Genomic DNA, 19,260 nt, shown 5'->3' with positions numbered 1-19,260 from the left:
AATATAGGTTGAAAAATAAATCACATACAATAACACATTTCATATAATCATTTCTACTCACTTTAAATTAAAACAAAAAAATATTTGTTTCCTAAAATATTGGAAACTACCAACAATTACTACTTTTGTTTATATTGATTTTGGTTACCCAAAGTTTGGAATTTAGATTTTGGCTTGTGGTCATGTCTTAGGTTTTGCCTTTGTTAGTGAATTACGCATAAACTCAAAAAAAATCTCAATTAAAATTAATATGAGACTAGTGAACTACTATAAAAGTAGATATTATGACAAATATTAGATGCATTTAATTTTTAAATGAACTTATCAGGTAATACTTTATGCTCTTAAAGTTGTATAGGCAAGTTATAAAAAATCAAATTGGATTAATTATTCTTTTTTTATAAATGGAAATAATTATCTTCAAAAATAAGATTTGGATATTTTATTGGCTTTATTAGTCCTTTTTCCTTAAATGAAAATTATTAATTTATTATCATCCATGTCGATGATGTCATTCAATTGTTTCTCATCACAAAATAGAATTTGTAAGATGTATGTTAATTTTACTTTTTAAATTTATTTTTCAAATGAAAATAATATTATTTTCACATTTTCTTTTAAATTATTAAAGATTTCACATGTACCAATAATAAATTCAAATTAAAGTGTACAATTAAAAAAATAATAAATTAAAATGCAAAAAAAATAAGGTTATAAAAATGAAATGAAAAAAAATATGTTGAGAAATCAATGCATAGGCCACTGATCCAACTTTGGAGAACATAAATTTAAATTTTTTAAGCTCCACTTTGCAAATCAGGGTATGGGAAACCAATTTCTCACCCAAGTAGGGGTGACAAAATGGGTTATCCCATCCTATTATGCCACCAACCCGCTAAAAATGGGTTAATCCATTCCTTTCCACATTTGTTATGAGTCAGAAGTGACAGTTTATCTCGTTTTTAGTTGAATTGGTTTGTCAAGACTAAAATATTAACAAAAAAATAAGTAATAAATATATTATAATTGATTTTAATTAATTTTATTTTTTATAAATATTAAATAATAAATACTTCTAAAAAGATTGAATGTATTGCCTCAAACTTTTTAATAACAATTTAATTAGACAAAATATAAACTAATTAAAAACTAATAATATATGTATAAAATATCAAAATAAATTTTATTTCTTTTAATAAAAGATAGGTTAGTGGAATGAATCGTCTCGTTTCTCTCAACTTATTTTTTGACGGACCAAAACAAGGCGAGTTAAAGTGAGTTGACAAGTTGAAAATCTCAACCTAACTGGCCAGTTGACAAGTTGAAAACAGATTGATCCGATAGATCCAACACATTTTGCCACCCCTAATCCCAATAGTGTTTTTTTTATCATTTACGTAAATAATTTTGCACTAGTATTATTTGTTTTTTTTTTTTTGTATTTTTGAGATAAAAAAACTCGATTTATATAATTTATGGTTGCTTATGAGTAAAAAAATATTTTCTTACCATTTAAATACCATTTAAGCATGATTATTTAAAAGTTGCTTGAAATGTGTATGAGTTGCTTAACACTTTTTTGAAAGGCCAATATTAGTTGTTAATTTGTTAATAAGAAAGATTCAAACCCACAACATCTTTCTTTTTCTTCTCCCTTCAACCATCAAACCAACTTTATAACTTCCATGTTTGTTATTGACAATGATTAGTTTTGTTAGAGATGTTCGTTGGAAAATTTGAACCTACAACTTTTTTTCCTTCCTTCTCTCTTTACTACCTTTTCCCAACATTAAATCAATCTTATGTCTTAACCCCTTGAATTGTTTAAATATGGTATAACATTATATGAGTCAATCAACATACTATTAAGAGCTCAAAATGAATTGTTTGAATTGCATCCATTGAAAATGTTCTTAGCATTTTCTCATATTCAATGATATTATTTTTAAAATATGTTTCGTTTAATTAAAGTTATTGAATAATTGAGGTATTTTTAAGTGATATAAATATATAATCTAAGAGGACAAAATTTCTTTCATTTTCATATATAAAATACAATATAATTTTAAATATGATTTTTATTTTATGAAATTATACTCTTTTAGTTATTATAAAAATTGAATTTGTTTTTAATTATTATATTTAATAAAAGTGATGCAATTTTTTTTATTTAAGGTTAAAATATATAAGGTTTTTGTAATTTTCGTGAACTAAAAATAAACATTTTTTAAGATAATTAAAACTAAACAACTACTATAATATATTTAATTTTTTATTATAAATTTATAAATTATAAATTGGTACTATTTTTTATTTTGTTTATTTTTTCTAATTTTTTTTAATAAAACCCAAACTATAAAAGTCCTAGCTAATGCCCACTTATTGTTAGTTGTCTGCAACAGAGTAAGAGGGCAAAACCCTAGCTTTAGTGTCTTCCCGCCCATCTCTTGCAATCTCATAGATTTTAGCAGCCATGGCGAGTACCAAAGTTCAGAGGGTTATGACCCAACCTATTGTATGATTCTCACACACTCTTTCACTCTCGATTTTGTTAATTCTAACCCTAACCTACCCTCATTCCTTTTCTTGATTTTTTCAGAACTTGATTTTCAGGTTTCTTCAGAGCGTAAGTCTTCACCTACTCTCATTCTCGTTGATAATTCCTTCTGCATTTCCCCTAATTTTTTTCTGACTTTGTTTTCTTTCTCTAATTGTAATTTATGCAGAAAGCGCGCATCCAGATTTGGCTCTTTGAGCAAAAGGATTTGAGGATTGAAGGCCGAATCATTGTGAGTCTTGTTTTGTATGCTTCTTTGTTACATCGGTGCTCATCATCAAAATTGTGTTTTGTCGACTTTAACATGTGATTTTTTTATTTATAATTCGTCTGTGACTTTATATGAGCGCCGTGATCATCAGTTGATTGGATTGTGAGGGAATTTAGTTTAATGGTGGTGTTTTGTTTTTTTAAAATCTTACAAAATTTTATAGTCATACACTTAAAATTAACCTACGGAATTTATTCCATATGTCCAAAAAGCGTGGATTTTCCTCATGCACTCTGTGATATAAGCTGATATCTAAAACAGTGTGATCTAAAATTTGTTGACTCTTGGATTTTTTGTGAACTTTTTTGTTCTTGGGTAGGGGAATGTGAATGAATGGTGGTAATTATTGTAGACAGCGTACCCTTGTTAAAAATATTGATCATTTGAGCTGATAGTTAAGGATAATGTGATTTTATTGTTTTCCAAACAGGGTTTTGATGAATACATGAATTTGGTTCTTGATGATGCTGAAGAAGTGAACGTCAAGAAGAAAAGCAGAAAGACATTAGGTATGCTACAGTTTCTCAAATATTGTTCTATTTGCCTTTTGCAACTTGTGCATTTTCTGAAGGATTTATTTTTTGATTAGGGAGGATCCTTCTTAAAGGAGACAACATAACCTTGATGATGAACACGTAAGTGAAAGTACTTTTACATTTCTCATGATGAAGACTTAAATGAAATCATAATTGTACTTTTATCTTTCTCATGATTTTCTTTTTCTTTTTTGAAAAGAATAAGTGAAATAATTCTCTTACAAGTTTTCTTTTCGAAATTCCAGGGGGAAATGATGAACAACGCTGGCACAGTTGTAAACACTGTTCCTATCCAACAGGAGAGAAAAAAATATCTTTCCTTTTCCAGTTTAATTACTGTTTCTCTTGTTGAAATCTTGAATATGTTGTGAGAGAAATATTATCATGCATGAATCTGTGAATTTTTAATACACTAGATGAATTCTTAGTTGAGCAGTTTAACATATTATATTGCCTTCAGTTTGCCTCTATTATCCCGATTCCTGCCTGGAAGCTGATGTTTTATGATTGAGGAAGTATAGCATCAATATTACAACCTTCCCCTCATTTATTAGATTTCTCCTTTTATTATGTTTATAGCGTATCTTATTCAATCCTTTATAGGAGTTTGTTAGATTGATTTCTTTGGGATGCCATTTTGTTGTATTTGCTAAGGTTTTGCCAAAGGCAAATGCCTATTGTGCAGGATGTGAAATACTGCATTTTGATTTAGATCTATTGATTTGGACTGCTTTCAAATACTGTGACGTCAGCTTCAAGTAATATGATCTCTTGAAAAGAAAATCTTTTTGGTTTTTTCAATTTTCTGGGGCATTGACTTCGTAAAGAGCTTTATTTTTTTTGGGATACGACATTACATCAAATATTGCTTGGTGTTTTAGGCTTTCTTTATCTTCAATGTGAAGACTTTTGTTATTTTGATATAGCTTGATAAAAACTAGCTTTCTCTTCTCACTTTCTGCCACTCATTAATTTAACAGCCTTCAGGGTTTCAACATCATTAAGAATCCTTCTTCCTTTTCTGCTACTTGATAGGTTTAATCCTATAGATTGGGATTAGTTGCTTGGTTCTTCCACAAAATTTAAAATTTTGGACTGATGTCTGGGAGGACACCACTAGGTTTTTCAAAGGTTGTGCTTGTCAAAATCATAGTCTCCTTACATACAGGGTTTTGAGTAGCATGCTATAGCGGCGTATGGCTGCGACGGAATAGTAAACGAATTAGTGGCTGTCATGAATAGGATAGTGGCACTGTTGGATGATTCACTTTTCTCAAAGAATTCACTCCGTATAACTTAAATTTCAATTTGAAAACACAACTATATGAACACAAACACACATCGCTAGCGACGGTTATTTTAAGTTAGATTTAGTTATCAAACTCATTTTAATTCATAATTTGAACCCTACTAGTTTGCGTACTCCTGTTTACATTAAAAATATATGATCTATATATTTTTTATGTCCTATTGCAAATCTTATCTGAATAGTTGGATAATATAATTCAGACCGATAGATGGTATCAAAAAGTCAACGGATTAAATATATTCATCTCCAAACATTTGGGAAGGCAATATAATAGTAGTGACCATAACTATTTATGTATTATAAAATACATAAATAAAATAAATTACAAGAAAATAGATAATAAGAATTTTATAATCAACTTTTTTCGTTAAGGTGTTGTTGTCGTAGTTTGAGGTTCATACAGAACGTAACGGATTTTAGTTGATGCTTATTTTAACTCACCACCCATTTTATTAAATCCAATCAAATGCAAACGGGTATGGAAAATATCACTTGTATTCGTGTTTCACCAGCTTATTTAGACTTTCGCACAAAACGTGTAGACAAAATCTAAAATGAACGTTAACTTCTCACATGATCAAAATGTTACCACAAAAGTTCTGTTGCAGAGCCTAGTGTGAATAAAATGCATTGATACTCAATGGCTAACACCCCCATGTGAAAGCCAAATTGATTAATAGATAACGCATTTGCAGCAGAATTCTCTGCCATAAATTATACATTAGAGACCTTGCTGACAATATTCATATTAATTAATACATGCAAAATTTTCATATGCTTTTTTGATGTAGCCAAGCTGGTAAAATAAATGGTGAGATGCAACGTTCCTCCTGAATCGACAGTAAAATTAATCAACTACAGTCACAAAGTGACGAGTCTCTGGCACCGGAGTATGTTAGTTTATTAATCAACTACAGACTGCTTCCACTGCAAGTTTCCTTGATAAACCAGGACACAAGTTGGTTTTGAAATTCTCTTCAGTTAATTTTATGACACAGTCGTTTTTGTTTAGGCATGCCTGCAACAACAACGGAGTTTATAAAGATCCATCAGTATTATAATCCTTCGAAACAAGAACAAACAATTAGGCATGAACAAACAATTAGACGGATGCCTGAGGGTGACCTGAATATGCTAAATTTTCTCTTTAAATATCAAAGAAACAAACAAGGGATGATCATGTCGATAAAAGTTAACTTGACATGTAACAAGTATTTGAAATGCTGGGATTCATGATGACACTTTGATATGAATGAGGTTCATGGTTCAACCTCTTCCCAATGAAAACATAGCAGATGAGGAGGAATGAAAGACAATTACCAGCTAAGAGTTAGTGTTATATTAATTGTGATAAGTTCCTTTAGGAATTGTTTATAATGCACACACAGCAAAGCTAATAGGATTGCTTGAACAGTTAATGCAAACCCATAAGCATCAAGACATCCCTTAATTGTGTGATTAATTTTCAAAATGAAAATATTAATAGATTCTTAGGAGAGAATAACCCATATGCAATACAAAAAAGTTGCAAAAAGACATACCTTCTCAACAATTGTGCTAGAATTGGGATCATGGCAATCTCCCTTGAGGTAAGATCCACATGACCCAGAGGGGGTTCCAAAGCTAGCAAACTTCACAGCAGATATACGAGTGTTGCTGGGGCATGTCAAATGGGCAAAAGGAACGTTTTTGTTATTCTGTATTTTATCTTCACCCTGGGAAAGGAGTCCAACAGAGGGGTAATCCTCAGCAACAAGGGCACAAGCTCCAGATACTTTCCGTCTCACAAACTTAATCTTTTCTGGATCTCCACCTTTCTCCTCAAAAAGAACAAGAATATTTCCAGATGGCTTGAACCAAGATCGTGGAACATGGTACCTGATACATAGGAAACACAGAATGTTTAATTGACAACAAGAACAATACACAACTCTAAGACCTATCAAATAAACTTAGTTCTTTACAATTATGATGAATCATGAATGCTTTCTAGTTTCTACTCTAGTCAACTTGTCAGATTTGCAAATGATGTATAAGGAACTACAAAATAAAGTAAATCTCTCATAATTGTAAAAATGTACTGTGTTCTAATTCATTATAGAAACTGAGGACAGCCTCATATGAAGCAAAACATACAGAACCTACTAGGCCATCAAATATACCCTTTCTGATAATATGACCAATCCTCGCCAATTATTTTGTAAAATAAAGAATCTGCCAGGGATCAATCCTGCACCATCAACTGCATGAATTTGTACACAATCTTATTTTAGTATTTTACTTCACCTATTTCTGCTGGTTGAGGGTTGGCATTAGGCACAAAACTCTATCAACCACTTTTATACTAGTTGACATATCGAAGGTAAATTTTTTCTGCATATGTAAAAAAGGAAAAGACTGCATTTCAATTCATCAATTCCATGGAAATCATTATTGTCCTTAGTTTTACCATCTCTGTGTAGGTTCTCCACAACCAGTGTCACATTTGTCAGGATTAAATTTGCCTCTGTAATCGCATTCTTTCACACAGTCTTCACTCTTGAATTCACTTTTCCTAGGCCAATATCTTCCTATTTCTTCTCCATTTAACCAGGCTAGACCCTTTCCCATATGTAACATATCCAATCCAACTGGTTCATCCCCAGGCGGAGCATCCACAATAGCCTGCAAGGCCAAGAATTTTATAAGATACTTCACCATAAAACACAAACTAAATGAAATATGTATTTCTTTAAAAAAAAAATAGAAGACGTATGGATAATTTCCATAAATGATGGGGAAAACAAGAAAGGTCATTCATTACCTTGTACCATGTCAATGGCTGCATTTTTTGTGGTTCTGAAGTAGATGTCCAGTTCACGTTATTCAACCCATTTCCCTGGTATAACCTTAGATATTCTCCTTGCACTCCAATCTGAGAAAGCACGATAATTTAAATTTCCATGCTTAATACCACCATCAAGGGTCTATAAAATATTGAGCAGCATTTCAAAGATAGTGGGGGTATCCATTTTAGGATGGTAATGCAGGAGAAAAAGTACCTTGTAAGTCCAGGCATAAGAAGACAAGTCTATTGTCCCATTTTTCAGTCCCTTGATCTTCACACTAGTTAGTCCTGCCCCTATGAAGTCATAAAATGGTCCTGCTGTCTAAACATAATGAAAAAAAATAGTATGAGAGGGGAATGAGAAAAACAGACAACGCCTTACATCAAATCATTCTCAAATCTCTGGTTTAACAACTAATATCTCAAGCCAGTGAGGGAATCTGTATTCATCTTCTGAAAACTTTTAAAATCATGAAAAATAATTTTATATTAAGTTTTAGTCTCAATTAAATTCCTTGAATTTCTATGATCATTTTAAAATATTACATGTACAAGGGGAAAAATATAATTGACTCAGAGCTTAGGAAAAAAAAAATACAATTTTGAAAAGATTATTATGCTCTTTGTCTTAATGTGTGTTTGATAAAATTGAAAACTTAGTACGGAATTTTTCGGTAACAAGAAATACACACTGAATTTGTACATTTAAAGAACTGTTTGTTTGTTTAAGTACTGATTTTAGACAATCTAGATCGTGCAAAACTGTTTTCTGTTGAATGCATTGAATAACCTTCATGTGCTGAATGTTTTCAGCATTTTTCACTTAACTTCACTTTTGATAGGTATTAAATAAAAACTACCAATCAATCTAAATGATGAAATTTTCACCAAAAAAAATCTAAATGATGAAAACTTTCAGCAGCTTTAAGTTTATTTTTCAAATTGCCCATCATTAGTCATAATTAGCTCAGAACATTTTAAAAACGAGGGACAATATCAGTTTTAGATATTTTAAAGTATCATATCATTGAGGTTTCATGCATTCAGTATTGGGTTAACAGAATTCCGTTTAGTTTCAAATATCAGAAGTCAACTATAAGCCTATAATCTGGACCTCAGATGATGAAATGCATGCACACTGTTAAGGGTAGTGACTTGCGACAGAAAACATCATAACAATTTTATTATTTCATACACGGGATATATGGGATTTAATATTATGAAATGAAATCATTCAAAGTTGAAGATATGGGGCTAGATGGCACCATATACCTAGACAATAAATTATAACAAGTGCTTAATTTCATAAGAAAAATTGCTACTGGTGTATAATGTAACACCCCGGTTTTCGGTGTATATATATATATATATATATATATGATATTTATTAAGTATGTATTTTGAGTTTTTATAATTAATTGAATTAAGTGCATGTTTTGGGGTGAGATATTGGATTGAAATTTCATGTAGACTAGACATTAATAGAGTTTTTAGAAATTAAATAAATGAGAGAAATGATTTTTTGTTAATTAAATCAAGGATTGCATAATATTAAAAAATAAATAGAATAAAATGATGTTTTATAAAAATATAGTGATGTTTTAATTGGTTATTTATTTAGTAAAAGAATAAAATAGAGTTCCTTTTTATAAAATAATAAAATAAAGGAAAATAGAATAACAATAGGCTCACCCTAAATATTAAATAGAGACATACTTCAACATCCTCTCTTTTTTCATATACCAAAGTCTGTCCTAGTAAAACTATAATCCCAGACTTGTTAACGGTTGAATAGTCCTAAAATTTGAACGTTACCCTCGGAACTCATTTTCACACATTCTCACTGTTGAGATTTGTGAAATAATGTCTGTAGAGAGAGAAATGTCCCTCACACGAAGACAGTGAAATTGAGGCTCCAATCCCTTCTCCTTCTCTTTAACGCTTGAAATCCTAACAATTAGAGGAAACGCTTGAGGAATCTTAAGGAACCACTAAAGACGCTACTATCACTACCGGACTGCACACGTGAACCCTCTTAGAGATAAAGGATGAGTTTATCGCAATTGAAGTTAGAATGAACATGTGTAGAGATCCTTAGATGACCAAATTAGGGTTAATTTTAGGGTGTTTTATGCGTTTTAATTTTGTCTGTACAATGATAACTACAAATTTCTCATGTTTGGCGGGTTAATTGATGCTCTGATGCAAATTGGATGGTTTAATTGAGTGTTTGACTTTAAATGTTAGAAATTAAAAAATTTGGGAATTCTTGATTCTTGTATGTTTTCTTGAAATTGATTAAGGGGTTTTGTTCCTTATGATATGATAATGTGTACGATGAGACATGTGTTGTGAACAAGTGTGAGATTAATACGTTCCTTAATGTGATTACACATGTTATTGTGAAGTGTAAAATGATGGCATTGAGTTGTGAGCTATAAACTATACAATCACACGACTGTAAGACCCTTTAAGGACGACGAGTTAATACGCGCTGAGTATTGTGATGAGACTGTGAGAAATCGACGAGTTGAATCATTTTGAGACGCGACAAGTTAAAATTATCTTGAGAACAATTGAGGAGTCATGTGTTTTATATAGTTCAAAGATAGAGTTTGTGTGTTAAAATATTTTCAGGGTTGGACCTAAATCAGGAGAGAGAGTCCCCGACGGACTCTTCAGAGTCTAGGCCTTAAGAGTAAATACACCTGGTTTGAGTGCTCCTTTAAGTCTATGCCGATCCCACTTGGTCAAAGCATTATTGCAAAATAGTGTGATCCTGACTGGTCTCCCTATGATTTTACCTAGTGAGAGTGACCTGACTTACTAGTGTGTGGTCGGTCTTGTCATGTACTCCTAGACGTCTAACGAGATTTTTCACTGGCATGATACCACATTACACATAGGATTGAGTCTTATTGTATTTGTTGCATAACACCTGTGTAATGATCATTGTGACTTACGATGGTGGATAATGAATTGTGTAAGTGTAAGATGTTGTATTGTACTTGAGATGTGTTGTTTTGAACACTGATTAATGTGATGGTGTAGAATGTGATTTTGTGATTAAATCCTTAGGACAAGTGATGTTATACAATGAGTGATAAAATGATGCAAATTGTGCTAAGTTGAGCTTGTTATACTTATATTATATATACGTGTTTTCGTTTATCTCTACCTATTTAAGAATATGATAATTTACTCCTTGTGTGTTGTTTGTGTTTAGATCCGTGATGATCTCGAACCTTATGTTCGTGAGAGTAGCCTTTAAAGAATCTTGTTCTAGAGGATGTTGGGACACAATGCTCTAATAGGATGTGACATTGAGGCATGGGTTTCTGATTCAATTGCATGATGTTCTGGACATGTTATTTTATTTTGCTACTTAACTTGAGTTTTTTTGTAAACTTGGATGACTTTGTTTTGAGTCAGAGATGTTTTTAATAAATTTTATTGGATACCAGTGAAGCGAATGTGACCCTTTGAATTTGTTTACGTGATTTGAATAAATTTGATTTAATTAAATTTCATATTTTTATATGTTTTTCTTGTTTATACGTATGTCGGGATAAAGGATGTCACATGTAACTAGGATGGATTCTAATCTAATCTTATTTGTTTAGGGTAAGCCCCATTCAGCATAAAAAAATACTAAAAGAACTCAAGAAAATGCATGCTCTAAGTGTAAACAGAGGAATTCACCTGTAAGCCAACGGTCAAGCACAACAAAGCAATTTCATTTTTCCCTGCCCTCAGGGAGATGGGATTCTTAAAAGAGAATGGTGAATGTGTACCATTTCCAGTACCAGTACCTAAAATACAAAATGTTAAAATTACGAAATAATAGGAGAAAAAAATCATTTGTAAGAGCTTGTGTTTATCTTAGTTCAGGACTTTACTCATCTACTAATCTAAAGTGTCGCAATTCAATAGTTTCCAAAAGCATAATACAGGTTTCACTATCAAACAAAAATGAATGTATGTAACAAAATTGTTCCTACCAATCACAGCAAGCCACAGATATTCGGACTTTGAAGTGATTGGTTGGATTATAGGAAAAGAATACACGAATACAATTTTTATGTGGATTATTTAGTTTGATCTTCCTGGTATCGAAGAAGCAGGAGCAACATGCGGAAGGCAAGTGAAAATTTATTTCTTTTCCTTTGTTTTATTTTATTTCCTTTTCTACCTTCCATTTTTTTTAATAATGAATATTGGTCCACTTAATATAAATGTGAAGCAAAGGCTTTAATTTCTTAATTACTTTCATAAATGAAAATATTATGGTTTCACTTTCGTATAAAAACAATTCAATATAATTTCCTAATTTTAAACTAAACACATTCCACTGATGTTAAACTCAGAATAACAGATTTTATATAATTCTCAAAATAAAAAAGAAACCCCTTTAATTTCATTTTTCTTCTCGGGATGTGTTTGTAATTAACTAAACACTCCCCCCGTTCCATATTATCCTGAACCCTTTGCAAGGGAAGGACAATACAATTACCAAGAGAAGACAAGGGAACAAGTGGCATATGCTGAAATTCATAATGATCAACAATTCTCATATGATCACACAATGATAATTGATTGATAAAATATAAAGTAATGAATTTATTATATGTAAGAGGATAACCTTGATATTCTTGGTTCACAAAAGCATGGAGAGCATGACCTGTGGATTCAATTAGAAGGACTGGTTTGCTTCCCTTCTTTAAGAACTCTTCATTCTCACTTACAAATATACTGCCATCATTAGAAAATTGAGCTTTAATCACAACATATATACTTTAAGATACACTTTAATTTATTATATAAATAAATGTATATTACACTGTTTACAAATGAATTTGTAATTGATTATTAAAAGAAGCAGCATTCATAATATAGCACACTTCCTAAGTCCTAATATAAGCATGGCAACCCTCCTAGGCCTTTTGAAGAACACCAATTCAGGTCCATAAAATAGGTTAGAATCCTGTAACATATAGCACACTGAATGACCAAGTAGAGAGAAGATATTAAGCATGTTTGTGAAAGTATACAGTGGTAACTAGGAAGAATAGGAGCATAAAAAGAAATTTTTATACAAGAAAGTCATTGACATCCAGAATTACTTTTTGCCTTCAGCAATTCTGGCAACTAGTAGATTGAAAACAAGAGAGAATGGGGAAGTCACAGCTTTTGACTTTAACTGCTTATTGAGGGCTACCTCTGTTTGAATCTCTTAGATTGCTAACTATTTGATAATAGTATTCCAAGTTGTATGCTGTGAACTATCCAGGGTTTTTTCAATTGGAAGCTGCCATGCATTATCATTCACCCAACCCACCAAAAATAAGAAAGAAATATATCAATCACAAAAGAAAACGGGATTATTATCAACGATTTATGGAGTGATTTTCAGTATTGAACGTAATTTACATTCTCTCGTTCTTCAACATGAGAATCCTAAAGATACACAAACATATTTAAAGAGAAAATACTCCAATATTGCCACAGAAAGCATACAAAAAAGAGAAAATAATCTAAAACATCACAGAATTTTAAAATAAACACTATGTTTTGACCACATCAAATGTCCATTGATCTTTTCTTGATCAATGATGCAGGTATAACTATACTAGATAAATTATGCAGAACTCTATCAACATCTACATTTTTATAGCAATTACTTATCAAAGTGTGTGTGTGTGTGTGTATATATATATATATATATATATATATATATATATATATATATATATATATATATGATACCAGTGCAATATTATGCATGGACACATGTTTCAATCTTTTGTCCTTGTAATTGATCAATATGTGCCTTAAATATTTTTATCCTAAGACATACCTTGTTGTATGCCACAGGTAGTCAGTGGTATCTTTGGTAGTATTGATGAGATCAACAAAACCATTTTTGACAAAGTCTGCCTTCCCCCAGATTCCTGGTTTCTCCTTCACTATGTCCCATTTAAGAGAATTTACACCTTTATCTGATTGCTGCAAACTCTCGGGAATCATTGCAACTACATTTGTCTGGGAAGTAACCTGTCAAGGATTTCATATTTCATGACTAAATGCAATGACCAGAAAAAGAAGTATATAAACAGATATATACAAGAATACTTTGTTACATTTATTAAGAACTTATTTATTATGATTACAGTGAACAGAAAAAGGCAAAATTAATTAACATGATAACTTCTACTGTAGAGAAAGTTCTCATTATGACAGTGATCTTGGCCATGCTGCAAGTATCAATTTCAGTTTCATGGGTGTCTGCTCACATACATCTAAACATCAAAATTTTAACAATGATAATCATGGGATTGATATGATTTTGTCTAGGTGTATGCGAAATTCTGTTTTTATCCATGACCTGCAAATTTTTCATTAATTTTAAAGAGACCTCAGACCAGAGTTCCTATGTAATATTTGACATCACTAAAATTTAGAGCAATGTTGAAATTTAATCTAAGCCCCCTGATGATGGCTTTTATGTCATCATTAGACAAGATTTACATTATTAAGAAAAGATGTCAGCAGAATGCAGGAACAGCAATAACATACCTTAGCTGTGTTGAATACTACATTCTTGCAATCAGGAAGAATGCTAACTGACCAAGCTGGCAAGTGATATGATGCATTTCGAAATTCCACTGTCTTATCATTTTTATCATCAACATTAGAAATAAAGGCCGCACATGCTCCTGATGAGTCAGTATAGACATCAGCCTGCAATACAGTGGTAACCACTTATGGCTTATAATTCCAGATGAATAGATTAAGTACAGGGGTGGATGCAAGGGTGGACCTCGATTAATTTGGTGTTATAAATAAATTGGTCACAAAAGCTCAATGCTATCTCAAGGGCCAACTCTCTACAAGCTTAAATTATTAAGAGGAGGCTCAAGAAGAGTTTTATGTCTCCAACAGTTGACACTATTACAAAGCTAAAATTTACTTCCTTGAACTGAACTGCAAACAGCCAGTCATGAAAATTCTGACAAAGATGAAACAACATGGATGTCCACTAGAAATTTCTTTTGTCAAGTATAGCTTATAATCATTCTAGCTGTAAAGGAGGAAATTACCTATAAAAGAAACTATTATACCCTCTTACAGAAAGTTTCGTTAGTATTTTAAAAAATAAAAGAATAACTTGGTTGTAGTAATAACATGGTTGAGTAATAGGTAATAACAGAAATAAAATGTGCTGCTCTTTTGAAACAGACGAAGTGACATAATAATATTTATAAACTTAATTGTGATAGTGCAGTTTCGAAGGATTCTAGCAGCAAGACAAGGACTAGAATATTGAGCATGAAACAATTCAATTCCATAAAATGTTTGAAACAAAATAAAAGAGCAATTAGAATTTGCTTATTATGATTTCAAGGTGTGGGAGGGTTTATAACTAAACAAAAGACAATATATTTGTACTAGCAGTGAAAGTCAAATGTTTAAAGGAAGGAAAATACCTCCACAGAAGGACCAAGGGAGATATTAACTGATTTACCATTAAGCAATACGTGCTCACATAACTTGATAGCTCTGTGAAGTTCCTTAAGATGTCCCCATTTTGGAAGTCTAGGTAACCCTGTTATTATATGATAAATTTATTAATCAGTAAACTTTAGCATTGAATGTAAGAACTAAGAACAACCCTTTTCAAAATACAGTAAAGAAACCTGTGCCTAAATTATATTACAAAATAAGAAGTCAAGAACTTTATTAAGATGTCTTACCATACTCATCTACTGGGGCATCATAGTCATAACTTGTAGTAATGAATGGACCACCTGCTGTACGCCCAAAATTTGTTCCTCCATGATACTAACCCACATAATACAAAGAGATCAACATAAGAGAAAAATAAACTAGATATGGCAAATCATTCGGATAAGTTTTTTTTAATGGTATTTACTACAATCATAATAAATTAAAAAACTGTACCATGTAGTAATTATGTACACTTCCACCTTTCTGGAAGAAACGAGCAACAGAAAATGCAACATCTTCTGCTGGCCTGTGAGGATCTCTTCCCCCAAAAGTTTTAAACCTTAAAATAGTAGAAAATCATAAAATGTGAGATACATTCCCTATTACAAGATCAAAAGCAAACATTAACTTTTGCACTCTTTTAACTCCTCTAACTTGAGGAAAATAGAAGGGAAAAGAAAAGCATCCACAGTTAAGGTTCTAAATAAGCTGAAAAGGCTAAATTTTCAAATTTTGCATACTTTTATCATTTGCCTAGTTCTAATTCTAGCAGATTCGCTTAGTCTATCTTCTAGCCTTTTGCACAAACAGTTTTTAAAATCCATGAACTATATTTTCAATGGTAACACATTCAAATTTGGCAATTTCTAAAACTTGTTTAAAATGTTATTAAGATGGAACCAGTTACACAGGTCTGTATAGAAACAAAACAGTTGAAAACTGTGTTTAAGTTGGTCCAAAACTAATCCTAATATTGAATTTATATATTAAATGTAAGAGATTGTGACTATTTAAATTCAAAAACTCAGCATGCTTATTGACCATTGCTTGAACGAGCCATCCTTTCAACTTTCAAGTATATCTTATCCAATGATAATTTGTATCTAGCTAGAGGAGAGAAAAATGGAGAATTAAAAGGAAGAGAGATTGAAACAAATTGGATTGGACTTTTTGAAAACTAGTTTTTATATCAAACTTAGTTCAGATAATTAGTTTCCTAAAATTTAGGAGATAGACAAACACCCCCAAACATTTTGCAATAAAATAATTTTCAGTTTTACTTGATACAGAATAGTCAATGCAAAAAGGATAAAGATAATTTCTGAATTATGCTCAACAAATAAGATAACTATTAGCAGACACTCACCACAAAGTATTCCCATGACAAATACATTATCACATGGTAAAATGGACATTTTTATGTAAAATATGAATAATGGACTACAGGGAGCAAAGGTTTAAAGTGATCCAGCATACCATCCAGGCCAGTTCTCAGTCCAAATTTTGGGCCTGTTTGGAGAAGTAGGTGTAAATTGGTCACAGTAGAATGAATTGCATGTATCAATCTGCAAAAGAATCAGGAATAGTCAGGTTTTCATGTAAATGTGACCAGCTACATAGATATTTAAAAGAAGAGAGAAAAAAAAAACTTTATTTATATAAATAGTAAAAAATTTGAGAATTTTGAAGCACGGGCAAAATGTATATTATGACATTTCCCACTTATGATTGGAAGTTTTAATTATCTTCTTGCAACAAGCACTACGAATCTAAATTTAACTAGAGTTCACAATGTAATAACATCTATAAAAAATTATAATCTTACCACAGGATCTGGAGCATCCCATTGTTGGCACATTATCCAAGGGACACCTGTATTTTGAGAAACAGCCATCTTTGCAGCCCACAAGGCATATTTCTTACCATCCTCCTTATAAAAATTTTCATAGTACCCATATTCATTTTCTATCTGCAAAATTGTGAAGAAGCTAAATAAAGTCATTAGATTGGATATGTTTCAAGGATAAAGTAGACAAGCACAATGAAGTAATGTACCAAAAAATAGTTCTTCATATACATATCCATAGTGACTACCTCAAGATACACACAAAGGCACGAATAACAAATTGAAATGTTTAAGGTTATACTTGCCTGAGATAAGATTATGGGACCCCCTTGTGAAGCAAAAAGCTTCTCTTGTTTCATAAGGTTCACTATGTATGTTGTAAACTTCTGCATATGATACTGAATCCCAAGAAAGAGCCAATACAGTTAGAGTGATCAAAGCTATTTTACAACAAATAAATATATAAAAATGGCATTTATACTTTTGTACGAGTTGCAATTCATAATTCAAAGTCAAAATACATACCATAAAAGGCTGATTGTAAGTCCGGAATACCGTGCCTGGAACATAATGCAGCCATACCGGTACACCACTGTAACATACAGCTACAGTTAAGAATTATGAAATCGGGCTCAACTTAGTAAAAGTAGTTGATATGAATTAATTCCTCCAACATACACTACTGAAACTTACAGCTATGTTTAGTTCTTACTTACATACCACCTCTCCTATTGTTGCCAAAAAAAAGTCATAGCAAAGATGATGATGACTCACCCAAAATTCCATTCTGCAGCAACAAATGGGCCTATTCGAAGAATCAAGTACATCCCAGCCTGCTGAACAGTCTTCGCAAACTTGACTAGATCAAACCTTCCACCAAAGTAATACTATAAAACAAGTTCACAATTTGAAGTGAGAGGTCTTACAAATTTTACATCACACTATAAGCTCTAAGAGTATCTATCTATCTATCTATCTATCTATCTATCTATCTATCTATCTATCTATCTATCTATCTATCTTACAACTAATAAACTTCCCCATAAGCGGAAAAGAAAATAAAGAGGCAAAAAGGATTGAACTTTACGCATAAGTTAAAATCAACTTATGTATTTCAGCTTTTGGAGAAGCCAGTAAATTAAAGAGCTTCTATAAAAGGTAACATTTTTATTTCTTCTCCCATGAGTGCATAGCGAGAAGTTTATCCAAGCATGGATATTGCTTCTAAATTACTCACGTTGCCTGGAGAAAGCTCATGGCCATTCCAAAAAACATAGGTTTCAATCACATCCACCCCTCCTTCCTTGGCTGTTTGAACGAGACCAGGCCACATCTGCCACAAAAAAACAACACATTATTTGTTAGAGAACTACAAAGTCCCACATCAGACAAATAAAAGAAAATGGCAACAGTGGAGTGTGACCGCGGGAACGCTGCGTGGGTAATGAATGGAAGCAGAGATAAGAAGCTTGCGTTGGCCATCAATGAGAAGCGAGCGACCGTCGTAGCTGACATTCCCAGATAAGGCCACTGTGAATGTGACCAACAACAACACCAAAAGTAAACACAGTTTCATTTTGCTCACACTCTGAACTTGAGCTTAAGATGAGTGTGTTTGTGTTGGGGTTTTAATAAATAAACGGAGAAAGGTGTTGCTATAGATTTTGGAGTGAGAGACAGAGCATGTGTTAATTAATCATAGTCATAGATACGTGATTTCTTTCTATTTAAGGTCACCCAAACACGATCACCGATTCCGACACAGACACACACGCACTGCCAGCTAGTAAGCAACTACAGTACAATAATTCTAAATCTCTTTTCCTTAAAATAAGTATCGAAAATTACCGCTAAACGCATAAAATATGCTACCATTTTTGTTTCTTATAATTAAAAAATGGCATTTTCTTCCTCTAGTAGAAGAAACATGCTCAGAATTTTAGTGCCATTATGCCTTTCCATAATATAAACCTAGACTTTGTAATTTTAATTTGTATCATCCTGAAAGGTCTCCTCAAACTGACCTACATTGAATGTCAAGATTATAGCCCACGAGAAAAAATTTATGGATTTGTTCAGAGCAGATATACAACAGTTTTTTACAGTTGATTCAAGTCCATGCCTAAACTTTGAACTTTTGACACAAAAGAATCACTCACCGACATTGTTAATTTTGTTTTAGGAAAATGTTTTAATACAAAAAGACAGTGCAGGCTTGGTCACGCCTCAAGCTATCAACACGATCTCCTTTCCTTGGATACGGATATGATGCCAGGTATAAAAAAATCTAGGGCCCGTTAATATAAATTTTTAAAAATTTTACATTTATAAAAAAATTAATTTAAACAAAGATTAGATTCTTCAATATAACAAAAAATTATCTCACAATAAAAAAAAATATAACA

The 19,260-nt window shown here is 31.8% G+C and overlaps 2 protein-coding genes across 2 annotated transcripts; one reads left to right on the top strand and one right to left on the bottom strand.

Annotated features, from left to right (window-relative positions):
* Positions 1-2,384: 2,384 nt before the first annotated feature.
* On the top strand, positions 2,385-3,914 carry LOC114410057 (small nuclear ribonucleoprotein E-like). Its single transcript, XM_028373803.1, has 6 exons — positions 2,385-2,515; positions 2,600-2,626; positions 2,727-2,789; positions 3,259-3,337; positions 3,418-3,463; positions 3,610-3,914. Exons 1-6 carry the CDS (start codon positions 2,474-2,476, stop codon positions 3,617-3,619), a joined length of 267 nt encoding a protein of 88 aa, XP_028229604.1. The 5' UTR covers positions 2,385-2,473; the 3' UTR covers positions 3,620-3,914.
* A 1,376-nt stretch (positions 3,915-5,290) lies between these two features.
* On the bottom strand, positions 5,291-18,703 carry LOC114410055 (beta-galactosidase 10-like). Its single transcript, XM_028373801.1, has 19 exons — positions 18,279-18,703; positions 18,093-18,188; positions 17,630-17,742; positions 17,381-17,447; positions 17,161-17,253; positions 16,835-16,978; positions 16,486-16,574; positions 15,463-15,568; positions 15,255-15,342; positions 14,988-15,106; positions 14,077-14,241; positions 13,358-13,554; positions 12,143-12,252; positions 11,203-11,312; positions 7,715-7,822; positions 7,477-7,587; positions 7,123-7,337; positions 6,215-6,551; positions 5,291-5,691 (listed from the first exon to the last, which is right to left on the bottom strand). The coding sequence occupies exons 1-19, from the start codon at positions 18,429-18,431 to the stop codon at positions 5,581-5,583; spliced, it is 2,532 nt and encodes an 843-aa protein (XP_028229602.1). The 5' UTR covers positions 18,432-18,703; the 3' UTR covers positions 5,291-5,580.
* Between the last annotated feature and the right edge of the window lie 557 nt (positions 18,704-19,260).

Source organism: Glycine soja, chromosome 4, assembly GCF_004193775.1.
Source record: "Glycine soja cultivar W05 chromosome 4, ASM419377v2, whole genome shotgun sequence".
In the NCBI taxonomy this organism is placed as follows: Eukaryota; Viridiplantae; Streptophyta; class Magnoliopsida; order Fabales; family Fabaceae; genus Glycine; species Glycine soja.
The sequence above is the reverse complement of the archived record's forward strand: the minus strand, read 5'-3'. Positions and strand labels throughout refer to the sequence as shown.